A 19,756-nucleotide genomic window follows, 5' to 3' on the forward strand; every position below is an offset into this window, starting at 1 on the left:
CATCCAGGCGCGCAGCCTCTCAACTGCCTGCTGATGCCTGATGAAGCGAGACACAGAGCATTAATGGAAGTGAAACCAAAATAAACCATTTTCAGTTTAGACAGAAAGCGACGCGCAGCCATGTGGGGCTGCCTGCGTTGCCTTTGATTTATTCCTCTGGGGGGGAGAGAAGGACGCATTTGGTGCATTTTGAAGAGGGAGGAGAGAAAAACAACCAAAACAGAAGGAAAATTCCAAGTTTGCCACCGGAAATCAATTTATTAGAGGGCAGCCAGCCTAAAAATAGGAAAGCCCGGAACAACAGCGCAGGAATGAATAGTTGTGAATCGGAGGGAAGGAGCGGAGACTCCAGAGATCCAAAGTTTCCTCTGTTGTCTTGTTTTCGTGGAGGAGATGCGGCAGCATTAGTCTGGTCTAGCTGTCAGCCTCTTTTGTTTTCGGTTTTCTTCTGCTTGTCTGCTGCTGTCAAACAGAACTGAGTCTCAATCACAGCACCGCCAGCTGTCTCCTCTGACAGTATATGAGGATTTATCACCACTTCTGCTCAGTAAATACACAATAAATGTTTTGTCACACTCCACTAGGTTATTTCTGGGTTTTTTGGGTGCTGAAGGGTCCCTTTTCTTCCCGTTTTTAATGAGATCTCTGAGCAGTGTTTAAATATTGAACCGTTCTCGGTGCAGCCTCCCTAACAGCCGCCAGGCAAACCCGGCGAGGTTTCAACGCAATCATGGCAGACAATCCAGGATCCAACCCCTGAAAACATCGGAAAAAACGCCAAACCTGAATGCATAATGGCGCTGCGAACACACAACATGCTGAGCGTAATTCCTTCACCGATCGACAGGAATCCTGTCTCTGCACCCCGACACCGTGACAAAGGCTGAGCAGGAAGTTTAAAAAGCTCCTGAATTATACATCTGCGTTTTAATGGGACATTTTCAAAACTTTTCTCTCCCCCCGTCGTTGCCTTTCTTCTGCTTTTTCTTCCTCATTTTGAGCTTTTGCTGTTCACTTTTGAGCAGCGTTTCACCAACGATCTGTTCGACTCCTGCAGCCTTCATGTTTTTCCATCCCACCACCCATCATTCACAGGGAGCGGAGCCGGGGAGTCTGCCACCACCTGCTGTGTTCACAGGGATGCTGCTGCGTGCGTGTGTGTGTGTGTGTGTGTGTGTGTGTGTGTGTGTGTGTGTGTGTGTGTGTGTGTGTGTGTGTGTGTGTGTGTGTGAAGCAAGACGAGAGCCCTTAACTGCTCTCTTCTCTTCATGGACTGACTGGATGGACAACCTGTGATGTGTAATTTTCACGGTATGCTCAGTTTTCACACATTGATTTTAAGCAAAAAAAATATATATAAAAAATTATAAAAGATAAGCAGAAGCTCACCTGCTACTTTATTACACTGTAAAAAAACAAAACATAAAAAACGTCCCTTATTTACAGTAAATACCGGAAGCTGCGGTTCACAGAAATTGTACGGAAACAATCCTGCGCTACCAAAACTACCAAATGTTTTTATCACCAGGAAAAAGCAAAGATTAGACAATTTTTCTAGCTTATTGATGCAAAACACTAGCTATAAACATTTTTCAAAACCTTTCCAATGAGCACTGTTGGCATCGTAACTTAAAAGTAAGAAGAAAATAATTTCACGACTTTGTAGGATTTCTGACAGAAGAGAAACTTTTTCCCACTAAAACAACTTAAATGAAAACTGAAAATTGTTTTTAAGTTGAGATCAGATGGGGAAAAAAATCCTATTGGAATGTTTTTCATTAAAAGATTTTCATGCAATATAATATTTGTTGATATTTTTTTAAAATTCACTGCACAAGACTCCACTGGTGAAGAAAGAAAACACTGCAGTTTATTCAAAATTGGACAAACCACTAAAATAGGAGACTACAGTTCATTTGAATGTGATTACACTTACAGTGCAAAACCATTACTGGGTGATATTGACACCAGAACAAGTGTAAACAACGTGTTTAGTGCTTTTATGTGGTACTGGTCTGAAAAAACCATATGAGGAAGAGTATGAAGAATAAAAAAATGGGAAATGATCCCAAACGTTTGGACCGCGGGTCCAAACACCTGCTAACTGCATGTTATTGTTTACATCCGGAAATTTCACGCATGTGCAAAACGCCTGAGAGCAAAAACACAATTATTTTTCATGCCATTCGCAGCTGCGCTGCCAACGCAGAGCCATGAACTAACTGAAACCTGGAGGTGCAGTGCGCCACAGCAGAGGGGAACAACTCAAAACCACGTTTCTCTCTCTTTGTAGCGGCTAGGCTAGGCTACACGCACACTCGTTGCCATAGCAACTGAAAACTTTCCACACCAAGATCAGAACGTTGAGTCTGTTACAGATTAGCTAATCTGCTGATGATCTGTCAGAGTTGGAGTTTAGGTCAAAACACAGAGATCCACGTCACATCTACGTGCTACAATCGTCATAGTCAAGCTAGCATAACTGAGCTACTTCAATCTCCCTCACTATTGTTTTTCCTAATTAAAACTTTTTCCTGACTTTTATAGATAGATAGATAGATAGATAGATAGATAGATAGATAGATAGATAGATAGATAGATAGATAGATAGATAGATAGATAGATAGATAGATAGATAGATAGATATTTCTATGAGGTGTACATTTAAGATTTAGCATGCTATATTAGCAGCTAAACCAATGCTAGTCATCGTCAGCTAGCAGCTTTTTGCCATCCAGCAGGGAAAAGGGGGCGGGATCCTGCGAGCGTGACGTCACGCTGCAACGTCCAATTATAAATTACCAACAAAAACTGCATAAAAGCTGTTTATTCTGTTACACCTAACTTATAATGTGGCTTACTTGTGTTGCTTTCTTTGTGTGAAACGTGGGTTGTTTTAGACATCTGGTGTGAATTTCTTGTCAGGAACCCGTTAGAAACATATTTACAGAGGAAAGAAAGCATTGATGGGTCCAAGGCATATTTCCCCAGCTGTGTTTTTAATCCGGTTTTATTTATAACCTTCCCTTTCTGCGGCTGATGCTGGTATTTGTGAATGTGAACAGACCAACATGTGACGGCGGTTACGGGAGGCGGCAGATGGAGGACAGTCTGCGGAAACCTGACAGCCAGAGGAATCTAGAGGGACCCGGGTTTCCAGATGACAACATTTCCACACTTTCACCACCCCCACTCTCTCTTCCACTACTTCCCCTCCTCGTTCGTTAGCTCGTCTCTGGCTCTCCAAAGCCAGCTCTGATTGAAGGCAGCGTTATTAGCCCCTGCTAACCTGCCCTGTCACCGTTTATTTGACGAGGTTGTATACAGACGTAGCTGAAGGGTTTCAGACTCTCTGTGCCAAATCATATGCATGACTCCTCTCCGCTCCGTGTGGCAGCCAAGTGAGGCTTTTACCAAGGGAATCGAACCACAATACGAACCCGCACCATTAAAAACAGCGTGTTCTTCACCGGGCCCTGCCTCCAAACCTGAACCCGTCCACTGCGCCCCCGCCCCCCACGCCTTGAGTCTCCACACCGCAGTCATTATTAATGATCTGAGGGACAGCTTTCATTTGATCTGTTAGTTAGGATGGGACAGCGGCTGCTTCCCCGCTGGATCTTTAATTATTTCATGGAGGGCTTTCCTCCTCACCGCGGCTCCGTCTCTGTTGTGCAGATGAAATATTGAAGTAGAGGAGTGTAGTGCAAAGTGGCGTCATGCAGGGCGAGCTTTCTTTCGCCTGATTCGCTACTGTATGCTGGATTTACTGTCTATGCAGGTGTAACCAGGATGTTTCCCTCTTTTGTTATAATTACACTAAATTTATTTTTCTTTTGGTTATTTAGATTGTTCCTTGCCTGACTGGATCACCTTTGAAAACTCCGTCAGGAGCTCCTCCTCTTTATTTCTTCTTCTGTGGTATTGTTGCTAAATCGTTAGACCTCTCCTTGGTGTCTTTATTTTTTAATCTTAATTCATCCAGTTTATTTCTAGATGTATTAAGTTAGTTTTTGTTATCGTCACCGTTGTAATATTTGAATCCATTCCATAACTTCTGCTTTTGTTTTGGAGTTTGTTGCTCTTGTCAGAATAAATCGAGAAGCTGCCGTTTCAACGACCAATCGAGTCACGGACTAATTATTTACTACATTTACTGCAGTCAGTACTTCGGCTCTCTCAATGCTGTTCAAATGCAAAGATACTGTAGCGTATGAAAAAGTCACAATTTTAGATCAATTGCAAAATGTTTACACTTTTAATGTCACTTTTTCTGCAAAAATACAACTGAAAACAATTTGCAAAAAATAGAAAACTTTCATTGTTCAGTCTCTGGAGTTCACACTTCTGATTGGTTAGTGAATCTGAGTGATTGGTAATTTAGTTACCATAAGGGGTTCATAGGGTAGAAGGTAAAAATTAACAGCCATAACTTGTATTTTGCTAGCTAACTAAATATTTAGCTTGGAGCCAAATGTTGTAGTTTGTTAACTAAATATTTAGTTAGCAGATTTATTGCTTATCTGCGAGTCCTGTCCCGGGTGACCCCGCCTCTCGCCCGGACGTTAGCTGGAGAGGCACCAGCAACCCTCATGACCCCACTAAGGGACAAGGGTGTAAGAAAATGGATGGATTTATTGCTTATTTCTATTTATTTGCAGATTTCATTTCTAAATCTGAATGAAGATCTATTTAGCTTCAAATTAAATTTGAAGTTAAATATCTTAATATGCTAACTAAGTATTTAGCTTTAGTTTGCTAACTAAGCATTTAGCTGGTAAGCTAAATACTTAGTTTGAAGCTAAACATGTAGCTTGCTAACAATATTGAGTTTGAAGCCAACTGTTTTAGTTTACTAACAGAATATTTAAGTAGTAAGCTAAACATGTACTTAGTTTGGGGCTATATAGTTGCTTACTAACTAAATACTTTGTAGGCAAGCTAAATGTTTAGTTTGGGGCTAAGTATTTAGCTTCAAGCTACATATTTAGTTTGAAGCTTGTTAACTAAATATTTAGTATGGAGGTAAATATTGAGCTTGCTGAAATATTTAATTTTAAACTAAATATATTTACATGCTAACTAAATACTTAGCTACCTAAGTATATAGCCAGTAAGCTAAATATTTAGTTTGTTGCTAAATATTTTTACCTGCTAACTAAATATTTAATTCTATGTTATGGGATAACTGCTCTTCAGTTGAATGACCTTTCAGACTGATCAGTCTGAAAGGTTTTGATAACTTTTAGAAGGTTGCGGTTGAGCACCAAATCAAGTTGCTGAAATTAAATCTAAGGTAACTTTGATGAAGTATCAGTTTATGAACAATAGATTAGTTAGTTTTCCTGTGTGATTATGGACTCTCAGTGTTACATTAGTTGTTTTGAAGGCGCAGTATTGGGGGCGCTATCACCACTCATTGTTGCCAAGAAAATCAGCGTGAAACTGCCAAAGCAAACACAACTTTGCGGTGACGTCTGATCTCTGGCTCCAGGCCTGGTGGCTTCGCTCACACTCTTTGTGTTTGTGACGCCTCTGTCGAGTCACCAGGCAGCTAAAGCATTATGAATACAGTAAAGTGTAAATAGAGAGATCCTTATGAACTTACCTTAGGTGGTGGTTCAATGTACGAGAAGCCGCGCTCTCCTGTGCGGGACCGTAGCAGTGACAGTGATATACAGCGCTCCATTAATTGCCATATGAATGGGGTCTGCATTTGTTGGCGCGGCGCTGATGCATCACAGTAAAAGAGATGGGTCACTCTGTCTTCTGCAGCCCGCAGCTTTGCCAAGCTCATAATTACTAAAACCCCCAATTAATCTTCCCATCACAAAGGCCAAATATACGCTTCCTGCTCGCAGAAATGACTTACAGCGTATACTCTTAGCAAATACGCGTACTAGTGCGTGTATTTAGTGCTTCTGTTCATGAAGACATCAAGAATAAACGGTATGAATTATCCTGCGGGGGGAATAATACGGTAAACCACGGATCAGGGAATCAGGTGGTACCTGGGCTGCCATTAGCAGCTTAAACTAAACTGACGTTGGAAACTTTTTACCTCTGAAGTCAAAATGTAAGTTTGGGAATTACATAAAAAACTATTTTAACCATATTTCAGAAAACCAGTGGGATATGCTAACTAGAATGCTAAATGCTACTAGCTAGTCTTGCTGATAGTTTGTTTTTAGCTATTAGCAAGACTAGCAAGTAGTAAGTGTAGATGATAGCAATACGTGTTTTTGTATTTTACAAATTCAAACATTGAAGTACGATGGAGTATTAGGAAAATAAAAACATTTTAAAAAACAGGAATGAAGTCATAAAATTACAAGAATAAAGGCTTATATTTCAAGAACACAGATGAAAGAATAAGAGAATAAAGTCAAAATATATATCAACTTTTTTCTCGTATTTGTTCTTTTTTGTAATACTGCAACTTTATTCTCATACGACTATTGTAATATAAATTTACTCGCATAATTGTTTTTCTTACTATTGAGGTATTACTCCATCGTATTTAGTACTATTATAATATATGAACATATATAACATGTAAAGATTTAATGAGAAAGAAGTTCTCTAAGGTGCAGTTTTATTACTACCTTTAGAAACATGTGGCAGCCATTTTGATGTGGCAGCCATTTTGATGTGGCAGCCATTTTTTCTGAGGTTAGAACCTCAGAGTTATTGATCTAATTCTGAGCTTAGGGTTAGTGAAAAATCTGATTTTTACATTTAATGTTCTGTCTTCAGAAAACATTCCTGTTCATTTGCTCCAACTTGGAGCAAAGAGGGAGATATTTCAGTGAATATATATGCTAATTAATGTTAGCAATACAAGCTAACAGTAGGCAGACGTTAAATAGTGATAACCATTGTATTTATCTTTGGTAAATGAGTTTGTATGTGTGATATTACAACCTCAGCATCACTACTGAATACATTATCATCATGTTAATTAAATATTTGCACAAAAAAGAGTAAATTTAACTCTTAAAGTTTAACTCTGCTAGTAGAGTACATTTTACTTTATTTAAAGTGGGTAAAAAAAAAATATTTTTAGATAAAAATTTTATCCAATTTGAGTAGAAGTTACTTTGTCAATTTTTCAGTGAAAGCTTTGAATAAAACTCGATACTAAATAATAGAGGTGTGCCGATCGATCGGTCACCGATCATAATCAGGCTGATTTTCGTGAAAAAGTGTATGATCGGTGATCGGCGATCACGGTCTCTTGTTGCCGATCACCTGCATCTCATTTCTCAGCCTGCCTGTGCAGCTGGTCTCCTCTTTCCTTCACACTACGCCAAACACGCAGCAACAAATCCTAAGCGATGTGGAACTATAACTATAACGCACTGAGTGAATGGGGACGTTTGCGTGTTGCGGCGGAAAATTGAAGCAGGTCAAAATGCATCAACACAACGAAGCTAATACGGCATAAAAACAATGCCATACTTGACGGAGTTTGGCTACATCGAGGCTCACTGCAGTAAAAAAGACATATGGAGGATCAGATAGCAGGTAAAGCAGCACAGCTACAAACACTCACCCGGATTAGCATGACGGTCAGAAAGCTAAACAAATAACCCGCTAAATTATTTAAGTCTTTGAGCTGCGATGTAAGACGCTGGTTCTGCTCTCGCTGTTGAACCGCTGCTACGCTACAGGTAGTAATATTTCACAGACGGAGCGCCGCTTCTGCTCCACCTGGTAGTGACTCTCACACTGAACCTCTGCTTAAAGCTGCAGCATCTAACCTAAAAAAATACTTTTTACATATGTATTAAAACTTTCGCTGTCCTAACATGAGACAGATAATCTCTAAAAAAATAATCGATCTCCTCCCTGTTCTGCATAATTACTCCGCTCAGTCAGAAACAGCCACTCAGAACTAGCAGTAATCAGCTAGCCGCCATGCTAACAGGAAGTTTTCATTCAGTAACTCTGGATTGTTTATTGTAATGGATCCTGTATTTGTCTTTGAATGTTAAGTTTTATACTTGAATCTTTTGGCAATGTTGAGAGGTTTTATTTTGGCTCTTTGCATAATTTAGCCTCTTCAGAGCCTCCATATGTTATCAGTCTGTTAAAGATAGTTTTACTGATAGCAGTACAATTTGCACAATGCCTGTTTTGTTTAGTTTTCTTCTTGGAAAAAGTTATTAAAAACAAGTTTTTGTCCAAATTAAGGTGAATTCATGGTTCCTTTTTCCACATAATGTAACCGGTAGTGTTTATGATTAAAAAAAAAATAATAATAATTATGTGATCGGTATCGGTGATCGGCCCTCATGGGGGATCGGTATCGGTATCGGCAGGAACAAACCTGATCGGCACATCTCTACTAAATAAGGTTGAACTGCTCGTCACTTATAGTTCTCATGTTTTTCTAGCAACACAACAAAAAGTTCATTCATATTCACAGGTTGTTCAAACTGTTGCTCTGTAGAAAATCGGCAGAACATAAAGTTGAATTTTACAGATATATTTGACCTGTTAAACTTTAATCAACTTTATTTAAAATTCCTTGAACAAAATGAATGAAATTAAATAATAATCTTTCTAAATACATGTTATTTCTCCATTGCAGCTCAGACTCTTTAGTTGTATTTCCTTTCAAAACAAATATTTTAACTTTATATATTTCACTTACTGTGCACATTTATAAATATACAAAACAATTTTATTGACACATGTTGCATATTTAAATTTACAGCAGAGCTCTGCTTTAAATAAAGTTGTTTATAGCCAAAGTTAGCAACACAAACCGCGAGTATTTTTTACTTTAATAAGATGTGTTCAAATTTAGAGTTTCGTTTTGAAAATTTAAGACAATTTAACCTATTAAGTTAGAAAGCTGCATGCATCATTTACAGCTTAGGTGTGATTCTCATCGCTGCACAACAACAACTTGTTAGAAGTGAGACAGACTCTTTTTTTTAGACAATCCTCCTGTGAGAGAATGTTTGTGTTCTCCATTAATATGTATTTTTTTCTGCAGCATGCCGATCTGGCTCCTGGCCACTCAACCTTTACTCATTGTGAGCAGAATCTCTTTTCTCCAATCTGGGCGCCGGCCTCGTCGGCGACACCTTACTGCCACCCAGCGGCGGCAGCCGGTACTGCAGCAGCCAGCTGCAGGGGGAGGCAGGGAGAACTGTTTACAAGTGGCATTTGGCCCTAATTAAAAGCAGCGCTTGTTGGAGCACCAGGTCTGCAGAGGGGCTCGCATCCAGGGCGGTGCAGGCTGGGCCGACAATCCGCCGATAAGCTTCCTCTACTCTGCAGCAAAACACAAACACAACAAGTGAGCAGTGTGAGGATATAAACAGGATGGTTTTGCTGCTTTTTATTTCAAGGAAAAGAAACAACCCAGATGGCTGAGAGTGCAGCTTTTCTCTTCAGTCCAATAAAAAGCGTCTTCCTAGCTCCGTCTGTTTTCTAATTCTGCTGGCCCAACATCTGGCCGTCCCATGTGGACAGGCCATTACGTCAGCGCAGAAGATGAATGAAAGCAGCTATCGACCTGTCTGAGCAGCGGCTAACTGGGCCGGCAGCGGCTGCGAGTTTGGACCGGCTTAATGGAGCACAGCAGCTCGGCAACTAATCACCTGCTTTTTCTCATCAGCCGCTTCCCCCGCGGGACGGTAATTGATTGTTAAGTGTTTGATGGATAAGACGAAGACTGAGGTGGCCTGACTGGGAAAGCAGTTTGCAGCCATCTGTGACTTCAAACACAGACATCTACCTAAAATAAAGAACATTTGTTCACATGTGACAATCTGGCATCAAAAACTATTAATGGACTTAATATCACTGCAAAAACACAAAATCAAATGTGTCAAATCCTCTATTCTCTTAGCACATTTAGAATAAGATAAAACTAACTGAAAAGTAACTTTTCAGCCAGATAATGAGCTTCCTTTAAGTCAATAATTCTTTAATATTCATTTTACAAGGTACGAGTTCCACTGGCAGATTGTTTCATTTACATCACGGGCAAAATGTTTAACTATAAGTGAAGTAATCTGCTATTAAGAACTAATTACGAATGTGTGAGGCAGCATTTATGATAAACTAATCTAATAATCATTGAATAGTGAATAAAAGTGAAAATAAAATCACTCTACGGGTATTTTCACATCTGATAGTCCGGTAGACTCGGTTCTATTAGGACCAGAACTTCATCATCTGCTCCACCTCCAGCTGCTGTGGTTCTGAGTCAAACCAACCTGTTCCCCTCCTGGCCTGTGGGGGCGCTGCACCAAGAACCACTGAAGGAAACAACACTAAAACCTCTGAAGACACCAGACTTTCTAGGTAAACGGACTGGAGTTGGACCTTTGATCCGATTCTCAGACACATCTGTGTCAAACATTCTTGTCTAACCTCAGTCTGAAAAGCTTGTTGTGATCCAGCTCCTCCTCCTCGTCGGTCTTCATCAGACCTCTGCTCCTCAGCCGCCTCTTCCTCTCCTCCGGGTCCAGGGTGAGTAAGATCACCAGGCTGGGCTGCAGGAGGTCACCGGGCCAACGGTACACCTCGGCGCCCTCGTGTGGAAGGTTACTCAGTGGGCCGGTTACTGCGGTGGCGATGGCGTACGCTGCTGTGCTGTGCCAGAACCTGGGGACAGATCAAAGATGGCTGACTGAAGGTGAGTGAAGACTTCCTGCACCATCTGACAATACGGCTGAAACATTAAAGGTCTACGGCCTATACAAAACATGTTCATTACACTTTTTAAATTGTTTTAAGTTGATCTGTATCCTCTGTTTTCAATGTATTATTCCAGGAAGGTGCCGCAATTTCAACTTTTTTGCAAAGCCGCATTATGGCAAAAGAAAAAAATCATAACTTTGTGGAAAGGTGCCGCAACAATCACAAAAAACATCACAACATCCTGAAGGGACTTAAAACACTTGTTTTTTTCCAGCAGCCATTGTACAGTGCATGCGTAGGCCTGTTGAAATAAGCAACAAATCAGTTAATCAAATGATTAATTCAAATGAGGTCAATAATTCCCATTTGCATAACTGGCGTTTTTCTCTTTTCTCTCTTAAAACTGGGCGCTAACAGTCTTCAGTCTGCTGCTTTGGTCTCAACTGGCACATTTTTAAAGGACAAATTATTTACAGAGGCTTTATGAATCGTTTTATTTGTTGTTTCTGTTGTTTGGTTTTTTATTTTGGATATTGAAAATGTCTTCCAGTTCCAATGTTAAATGTTCATTGGCTCTTTGAGAATATGTTGTTGCATTATTTTGCCATTACCATGATCTCATTTTCAAGTACGAACACATTATTATTGTTTATCAGAACAACTTCTGAGACAATTTACCATCCAACACCAGCTGGGCAAATGTTCTGGAACTCCACCTGGGTTGCTAGGTAACGGGCAGAGTTCCGCTGGGGTTGCTAGGTAACGGGGCAGAGTTCCGCTGGGGTTGCTAGGTAACGGGCTGAGTAGGTGAAAGGTCAGTGCCTGCTGATTTGTGACGTTACGTTCGGTTTGTTTTTGAAACAGACACCAAAAAACATGAACTAATAGCCAATAAGCAGCTTTTAAAGCGTTTTTAGAAGCAGTATAAACCCGAAAGGAAGAACAAAAACGTACAGAATGAGTGAATTTGGTGGCCTGTAAGAGTTCATCACTGCTCTAACATGACAGTACAACATCTTGCCTGTCCACGATTACAGGAGACTTGCTGGCCTCTTGGTTTATCTGCCCAGCGGTGATGTAGTTGCCCACTGCATAGAAAGCCCTGCGGATGAGGGGCGGTTCTCGATCGAAGCGCCCCCTCCAGGCGGACAAGCACTGGGGAGGCGACCGCAGAAGCGTGGCCCCCAGAGAGTCCCGCAGGGACTCTGTCAGCGTCGTCTTTCCTACAAAATGAAGGTGAAAACATTTGTTACTCTCTCTTCATTAAAGAGAGTCTACCTGACGCAGTGTAGTCTCTAGGAGCATCAGACGATTCGATAAACCATTTCCAAAGTGATGTAACTTTTCTGAGGTCATGATATCCCATTAGGCAGAGCGCCCTGACAGGTAATGTTTTTAGCAGAGAACAGCCACCCATCAGGCTGATCCTGTGTTTATTTATGAGGTAATGGCATTAACCTGTGGCATCCAGGCCCTCTATGACAATCACTGGGAAGTCTGGTTTTCTTCTGGCATCCAGGCTGCTGGGAAGCATCTCCAGTACAGACCGGGTCTCTGGGATGATGTCACCACACTGCAGAAAATGGGGGAAAAAATCAGTTCACTGCGGATCAGGAGGGAGTCAAAAAGACATCTGCTCCTCTGTGAACGCTTGAGAAATCGAGTTTTTTAGAGGAAATAATCTGAGACTTTAAACATGTAAAGACAAAATACCTCAACGCCAGTGAGGCTGGACGGGGAACAGCTGTGAAATCTGTCAAATTTAAAGTCTGGCTACAGATTCTCAATTGGACGTAGGCCTGGACTTTGACTAGGACATGGGTCAGCAACCTTTACAACCCTAAAACTCATTTTTGCCATTGCACTATCTGAGCAAAGTTGCTATGACCCTTCAAAATAAAATGAATAAATAAAAAATAAAAATATACTTTCTTCTAAACCAGGGGTGCTAAAAACTACTTTTTCTCTCACAAGCTGGTTGAGATCATTTTAACAAAGAGTCCCAAATGTTGTTCTTAAAACTTAGAATAAACGTGTTAAATCGAGAAATTTAAAAAAAATATTTTAATACAGCAAATGTTCCACATTTGCACACATAAAAATCATTTTTACAATGAATTACATCCCTTTCCTACATTGTTATAAAAGACTCAACATTTTTGACTTGAACGCTGAACTTAAATCTTCAGGATCTGGAGACCCTGCAGTACCATTCTCCGCCGCATGAGTGCGCCATTGTGCAAAATGTTGCAACTAAACTTGATATATTTTTTTGAAGTGTACCTGTTTCAGCACGTCGCAGGCCTCCTGCAGGCTGTAGAAAACATCAGAGTTGATCATGTTGAGAACTGATGGATGATGTTTTGGTGTTTCTGAAGGCACCACGCAGAACCTGACCCGGTTCTCCTCCGACTGGTACCAGAGACACTGAGTCCACTGCTGGCCGTCTTCACTTTGGGAGTATGAACACACCAACACCGGGTTTCTCTGCTCCAAATCGGTTAAAATGTCCTCAATCAGGGATGAATTCCCAGCCCGGCTTTGGAGGAAGTACCCTTTGAGCAGCGAGCCCTTCTGGTCCGGGATGAAGGAGGACATGGACCGGAGCCCGGAACCCGGTGGCAGCTGAGTCTGCAGCCGGTCTCTCAGCTCCCAGTGAAACCTGTCTCCTGTGACCCGGTCCCCGCTGCAGACCAGCAGGGAGTAACACCTGTCCTGCTTCTGGACCTCACTGAACACATCAGGCGGCACCGGTTCCCCACGGAGCTGCTCTCTGACCCCAAAGTACCGCGGCGCTCCGTCCACTTCCACGGAGAAAACACGGGACGACCACCGCTGGACGAGAAGCTTCAGGTGCCGGGCCATGTTCCGGTTCTGGTGTCGGCGGGTTTCAGTGCAGCTGCAGTCGGCTGTGGTCAGGAAAACGAAAGTTACCGAGCGGAGAAGGAAAAACGAAACTTACAGGCGGCGCCTCTAGGGTGCAGCAAATAAACGTTTCCTCTGAATCCAAAAGTTAAACTCAAGTTTGAAAATGTTTTCAGACCTTTGGCTCTGCACGTCGACACTGATTAGTTAAAGTCAGCATAAAAGTTTACATATCATATCAAGTGATAAAATATATGCCTGACTAAAATGCATGTGATCATTCCAGGAAAAAAAAGAAAAACATTGCAAATAATTTAATATTTTCCTGCCTGCTCATATATTTAGGGTGTTCATATGCAGGTTTTTACCACTTTTTTCAACTTCAAAATTTTACTTATTTCATGTTGGAAATTTTGAAAACTCTAAAGAAATATTTTTTAAAAAATCAAGGCAGCCAAACCATGTCTGTAAGCTGCTGAAGAGTGATGATGTCGAGCAAACTCAAGATATGATGAAACAAAAGTAGCTTTAGAAGAAAATGAGGCGAATGTGATCTCTGAGCATGACTTTGGATACGTAGCAAACTGGCACCCCACCCAGAGTTTTAAAAGCCCAGCTTCACCACAATGATGAATTATTGTTTGTTACAAAGTTCAAGTTCAGGTTTATGTGTGTTCAGCAGCCAGGCAGTTCAAAGTTATTTACTTCATAAAACATCATTCAGTCAACTATGAAATCAAACAATACATATTAGATTTTATCAAAAATCATCAATACAGGGGGTGCTGTGGTGCTGCAGGGGCAAAGCACAACCTCATGCCGGTGGTCGCAGGCTCAATTCCCGGCCTGGTGACACCCGCCGCATGTCTCCCCCTCTCATAACCCTCCTTCCTGCCAAACTACTTTCAAATAAAGGCCACAAGAGCCAACAAAACCTTTAAAAAAATCATCAATACACATCAAATATATATGGTGATCAATGTCCTATTTGCTACTAATCAAAGGTAACTATAAGCAGGTGGGCCTTAGCCTTTAGGATCTCAGTGTTTCAGCTGTTTTGCAATTTTCTGGAAGTTTATTCCAGATTTGTTCCTGTTTACAAAGTCTGTTTTGTAAGCAGCAAAGCAGACTTTGGTTTGCAGCTATTTCTGCTCCGATACTCTAATACACATGTATCAAATATTACATAAAAAGATTAAATTTAAAGCCTTGAAATTGGGCCTTTGTCTCTTTAAGAAGCTCCTGCTCTTTCTGAAACTGCGCCTCCCAAAAGTCTTTACAACATGGCTCCTCTGTTAAGCCTTTAACAACATTGTCTCATTGAGAAATAGATCGCAGAATGAGATCATAAGATGCACAGTTCCACCAGCTGATCGCTAATTGCTGCTGGCTAGTCTGTAGGAGCTGCTCTGCTCTGAGGTGGAAGCTTGGAAACTGCAGCTCTGAGAAGGAGTGTTGTCTTGATGTAAAGATTTTAAAAAGTCTTTAAAACTCACGTAAAAGGTTTTTTATTTGTGGGTTTTTACAAATAAGGAGTGGGAGACTTTCTGTTCATAAAACATGTTTTTAAGTGAAGCAAAATTAACTGACAATAATTTAAAGTACTGTAACGCGGCTAATTTTTCACTCTAATATGTGATTATGGTGATTAGGTGAGTAACAGGGACAGACATTAAAAATGAAAACATATTAATATTAAACACATCTTCATACTTTTCTCTCTAAAATGCTTTCATAAACATATTATAGCAGGTTGGGTCAGGGCGCCCCCCCCCCCCCTCCCCCCCTTTCTAGCGCCACTGGTTATTAATAGAGCGATTCTTGCCAACATTTCAGTTACATTTCTTGTTTTGTAATTGTTGTCAAGAGCCATATGAAGGCACTTAATGAAAAACATTTCATGCATCTTAATCATTTCTTCCCAGAAATCCAAACCTGCAGGGTCACATTTTCCGTCGTCGGCTCGTGATCTGGTTTCGTTTCCGATGTTTGTAAACAGAAACTTACTCAGCTGACTGCCTCCGGGGCCAAGCCTCTATTTAAACAGCCGCCCTGCAGGATCACGCAGTCTGCAGCTCCAACAACCGGATAATAACTTCTGATTTCAAGATGCCTGGAGTTTCTGCCGGCGCCCTGCTGGAGCTCTGCATCAGCACCATCCTCAGTATTTTTTCGGGAGTTTTTTCCAAAGTTTTCTCCTGGTCCAAAGGAACCTGCGGGGTCACAAACTCCCTGGTTTCGGACGCGAACAGCCAGTCGGAGCAAAGCAAAGACTTGGATGTTACGACCCCAACCAGCGTCAACTATCACTTTACCCGCAAATGCAACTATAAATGCGGGTTTTGTTTTCACACCGCAAAAACATCCTTCGTCCTTCCTTTGGAGGAGGCCAAGAAGGGGCTCAGGCTTCTAAAAGAAGCAGGTAAAACTTACGGATTACAAGCATAAAATTCAGTTTTATTAATCAAAACTAAATGAAAGTAACATTTGTGGTTTATAGGGATGGAAAAGATCAATTTCTCCGGAGGGGAGCCGTTCCTGCATGACCGGGGAGACTTCCTGGGGAAGATGGTTCAGTACTGCAAGGCGGAGCTGCAGCTGCCCAGCGTCAGCATCGTCAGCAACGGCAGCATGATTAAAGAGAAATGGTTCCAGAAATATGGTGAGGTCCAGCTTCAGCTCAGGGAGGCAGGACACGGATCAACAGTTTCATTATTTGAGTAGTTTAAAAAGGGAAACTCATATATTTATGGCACAGGTGGATATAATTTACAGGACCATATAATTGCGCAAATTGGTATTACAAAAATAAGTTTAATTGAAAAAGACACATTTCTTAAAATCTCTCTTTTTTATAAAAAGTTTTGATGAGGTCGTTTTTTGGACCTATTGAATTGTGTTTATCCAGCAAAATTCCAATTAAAACTTGTTTTAATTAACAACTGGCTGTTACCACTGACGGAAAATACGAAGAATACAGGAAGTGGTTGGAGGGTGATGGTGCTGCATGTTTTTTAATGACATTGTTTGAACAAACTTATTCACATGTGATTTTAACTGTATGTCATATTCAATGGACACACCGCAGTTATGAAATTTTTATTTTTTTTTACATTAGCAGAATATCGGCAAAGTTTTGCGCACATTTGCAATGGAAACACAGCTATTGATGGGAAGTTTAGTGGAAGGTAAAAATATGTTGGTCGACTGGGTTTTATGCTCAAAGTAAACAAAGAAACAACAGACACGATAAAGTTATGCTACAAGTAGTTATACTAGCACAACTGCTAGCGTAACGTCTGTTGTGTGTTTAGGTTTTGTTGTTTCTTTGCATTTTGCTGACCCTTCTGGGCCCCCGTAAATAAACTCTCATCATGTGCTTTGTGCAGGAGACTTTTTGGACATCCTGGCAATCTCCTGTGACAGTTTTGATGACGAAACCAACCAGATGATCGGCAGATGTCAGGGCAACAAGAGTCACATCGAGAACCTCTTCAAGATCCGCAGCTGGTGTCAGCAATACAAAGTGGCGTTCAAGATCAACTCGGTTATCAACACCTTTAACGTTCACGAAGACATGACCGAACAGATCAACCAGCTCAATCCGGTCCGCTGGAAGGTAAAAACAGTTTATATGTTTTAAAATGTGTCACAGCTAGAAGGAAAGCTGATTGGGTTCCTGTTTTCTCCTGGGTTTTGCTCAGGTGTTCCAGTGTCTGCTGATTGATGGAGAGAACGCTGGAGAGGAGGCGCTGAGGGAGGCGGAGAGGTTCGTCATCACTGACCAGCAGTTCCAGGACTTCCTGGACCACCACAGCGCCGTTTCCTGCCTCGTTCCAGAGTCCAACGAGAAGGTGAGAGACTGAACCTCGTTACGCGTCTGATCACTGACACGCTTTAGCTTTAGCTAACTCTGACTGCAACAGTTGTTTTTCTCTCTCATAGGTAGTTCATAGAACACGATATTTTGTCGTATTGTTGTGATAACAATGAAAGTGATAAGAACTCTTTATTTCTTCTTTTTTAGGTGTTTAACTCTGACATTAGCTGAAATTTCATTTCCCAGATAACTGGGCTGTTAAACACTTTGAAAATGAATTCTCTTAATGAGTTGTTTCAAAAACAACTTGTCGTTGCTAGGTAACGACAAGTTGATACCTAGCAGCTTGTAACAACTTGTTGTTACCTAGTAACAACTTGTCATTGCTAGGTAACAACAAGTTGTTACAAGTTGTTACCTAGCAACTTGTAACAACTTGTTGTTACCTAGTAACAACTTGTCGTTGCTAGGTAACAACAAGTTGATACCTAGCAACTTGTAACAACTTGTTGTTACCTAGTAACAACTTGTCGTTGCTAGGTAACAACAAGTTGATACCTAGCAACTTGTAACAACTTGTTGTTACCTAGTAACAACTTGTCGTTGCTAGGTAACAACAAGTTGATACCTAGCAGCTTGTAACAACTTGTTGTTACCTAGTAACAACTTGTCATTGCTAGGTAACAACAAGTTGTTACAAGTTGTTACCTAGCAACTTGTAACAACTTGTTGTTACCTAGCAACAACTTGTCGTTGCTAGGTAACAACAAGTTGATACCTAGCAACTTGTAACAACTTGTTGTTACCTAGTAACAACTTGTCGTTGCTAGGTAACAACAAGTTGATACCTAGCAGCTTGTAACAACTTGTTGTTACCTAGTAACAACTTGTCGTTGCTAGGTAACAACAAGTTGTTACCTAGCAACTTGTAACAACTTGTTGTTACCTAGTAACAACTTGTCGTTGCTAGATAACAACAAGTTGATACCTAGCAACTTGTAACAACTTGTTGTTACCTAGTAACAACTTGTCGTTGCTAGGTAACAACAAGTTGTTACAAGTTGTTACCTAGCAACTTGTAACAACTTGTTGTTACCTTGTAACAACTTGTCGTTGCTAGGTAACAACAAGTTGATACCTAGCAACTTGTAGCAACTTGTTGTTACCTAGTAACAACTTGTCGTTGCTAGGTAACAACGAGTTGTTACAAGTTGTTACCTAGCAACTTGTTGCACTTTTTTTCCCCATCATGCCTCATAACTGCTTAGAAATAAAAACCATTATATTCACATTGCAGTCAGTTTTTAAAACATACGTAACTTTCCTGTTGTAGTTTTGATTCTCTTCATACCAGGATGTGATCTTAAAATCTGTTTGTTGCTTTGACAGATGAGGAACTCGTACCTGATCCTGGATGAATATGTAAGTACTTTCTGTTGCTAACACTGTTAGCTTTGCATGTGTTCGGGTTAAAATATTAAGAGTGTTGTTTAGTCTCACCATGGGTTCTTCTGTTCTTCTTTTGTTCGATTTTGTTTTAAATGTGTTTTCTTTCGCTCCATGAAGTCAGACTCAAAGTTTGTGTTTCTTGTTTTTCCAGATGCGTTTCCTGGACTGTCGGGAGGGAAGGAAGGACCCGTCCAGATCCATCCTGGACGTCGGCGTGAAGGACGCCATCAGCTTCAGCGGCTTCGATGAGAAAATGTTTCTGAAGAGAGGCGGGAAATACGTTTGGAGCAAAGCTGACATGAAGCTGGACTGGTGAAACGCTGCATTTACCAAGCGGAAACTTCTCGGGCTTTATGCACTTATTTCACTTTGCAGCTTGTTGTTTTAGAAGTGTTACCATGTTCAGGTGCAATTTTTGTAAATGTCTTAAGATTAAGATAAGCTTTGAGAGTGTTGTACATTTTTTTGTATTGTTGATCTAAAGTTTAAATTAAACAAAGTTTTAGTTTTGCTGACTGGATCCAATGTTTCATCTTGAACAATTTTATAAATTTCTATATTTCATATTTCTCTGTGTAAATGTTCCACTTATCTGCTCAATTTCATGCATTGCAATAGTTTCTCTTCCTTTCATTAATTCCTACATTTTCTTATTACCAATAATTACTTCATTTAATCTTTTCCTGGTGTCTCTTGTGGTTTAATGTCTGTATTTCTGTTTGTAACCTCTGTAAATAACTTTATGTCATACCTCATATTGATTGATTAAATTTATTTATTTGACACTAAATTACAACAGATTTCATCGAAAGGTTTTTACTCATATAGTTAGTAACTTTGTCCAAATTCACTTATTAGTTATTTTATGAACAACCCAAGACAAAATAAATAAAAATGCAGTTCAAATCGAAATTTTATTAAAGAAAGATGATTGATTTAACATGCTTTTAGTTATAT

The 19,756-nt window shown here is 40.5% G+C and overlaps 2 protein-coding genes across 3 annotated transcripts; one reads left to right on the forward strand and one right to left on the reverse strand.

The window, feature by feature from the left end:
• Positions 1-8,502: 8,502 nt before the first annotated feature.
• cmpk2 (cytidine monophosphate (UMP-CMP) kinase 2, mitochondrial) lies at positions 8,503-15,613 on the reverse strand. Of its 2 annotated transcripts, XM_008399851.3 has the most exons (6): positions 15,538-15,613; positions 12,949-13,574; positions 12,124-12,238; positions 11,687-11,888; positions 10,396-10,629; positions 8,503-9,288 (listed from the first exon to the last, which is right to left on the reverse strand). In XM_008399851.3, the coding sequence occupies exons 2-6, from the start codon at positions 13,528-13,530 to the stop codon at positions 9,168-9,170; spliced, it is 1,254 nt and encodes a 417-aa protein (XP_008398073.1). In that variant the 5' UTR covers positions 13,531-13,574; positions 15,538-15,613; the 3' UTR covers positions 8,503-9,167. The 2 variants fall into 2 exon arrangements, with proteins under 2 accessions (XP_008398073.1, XP_008398072.1); XM_008399850.3 differs by lacking the exon at positions 15,538-15,613 and having other exon boundaries at positions 12,949-13,623.
• Positions 15,454-19,319, forward strand: rsad2 (radical S-adenosyl methionine domain containing 2). The gene is made up of 6 exons (XM_008399853.3): positions 15,454-15,952; positions 16,031-16,192; positions 16,920-17,149; positions 17,235-17,384; positions 18,740-18,772; positions 18,951-19,319. Exons 1-6 carry the CDS (start codon positions 15,640-15,642, stop codon positions 19,113-19,115), a joined length of 1,053 nt encoding a protein of 350 aa, XP_008398075.1. The 5' UTR covers positions 15,454-15,639; the 3' UTR covers positions 19,116-19,319.
• The last annotated feature ends 437 nt before the right edge of the window (positions 19,320-19,756 follow it).

Source organism: Poecilia reticulata, chromosome 22, assembly GCF_904066995.2.
Source record: "Poecilia reticulata chromosome 22, P_reticulata-male-v2, whole genome shotgun sequence".
NCBI lineage: Eukaryota > Metazoa > Chordata > Actinopteri > Cyprinodontiformes > Poeciliidae > Poecilia > Poecilia reticulata.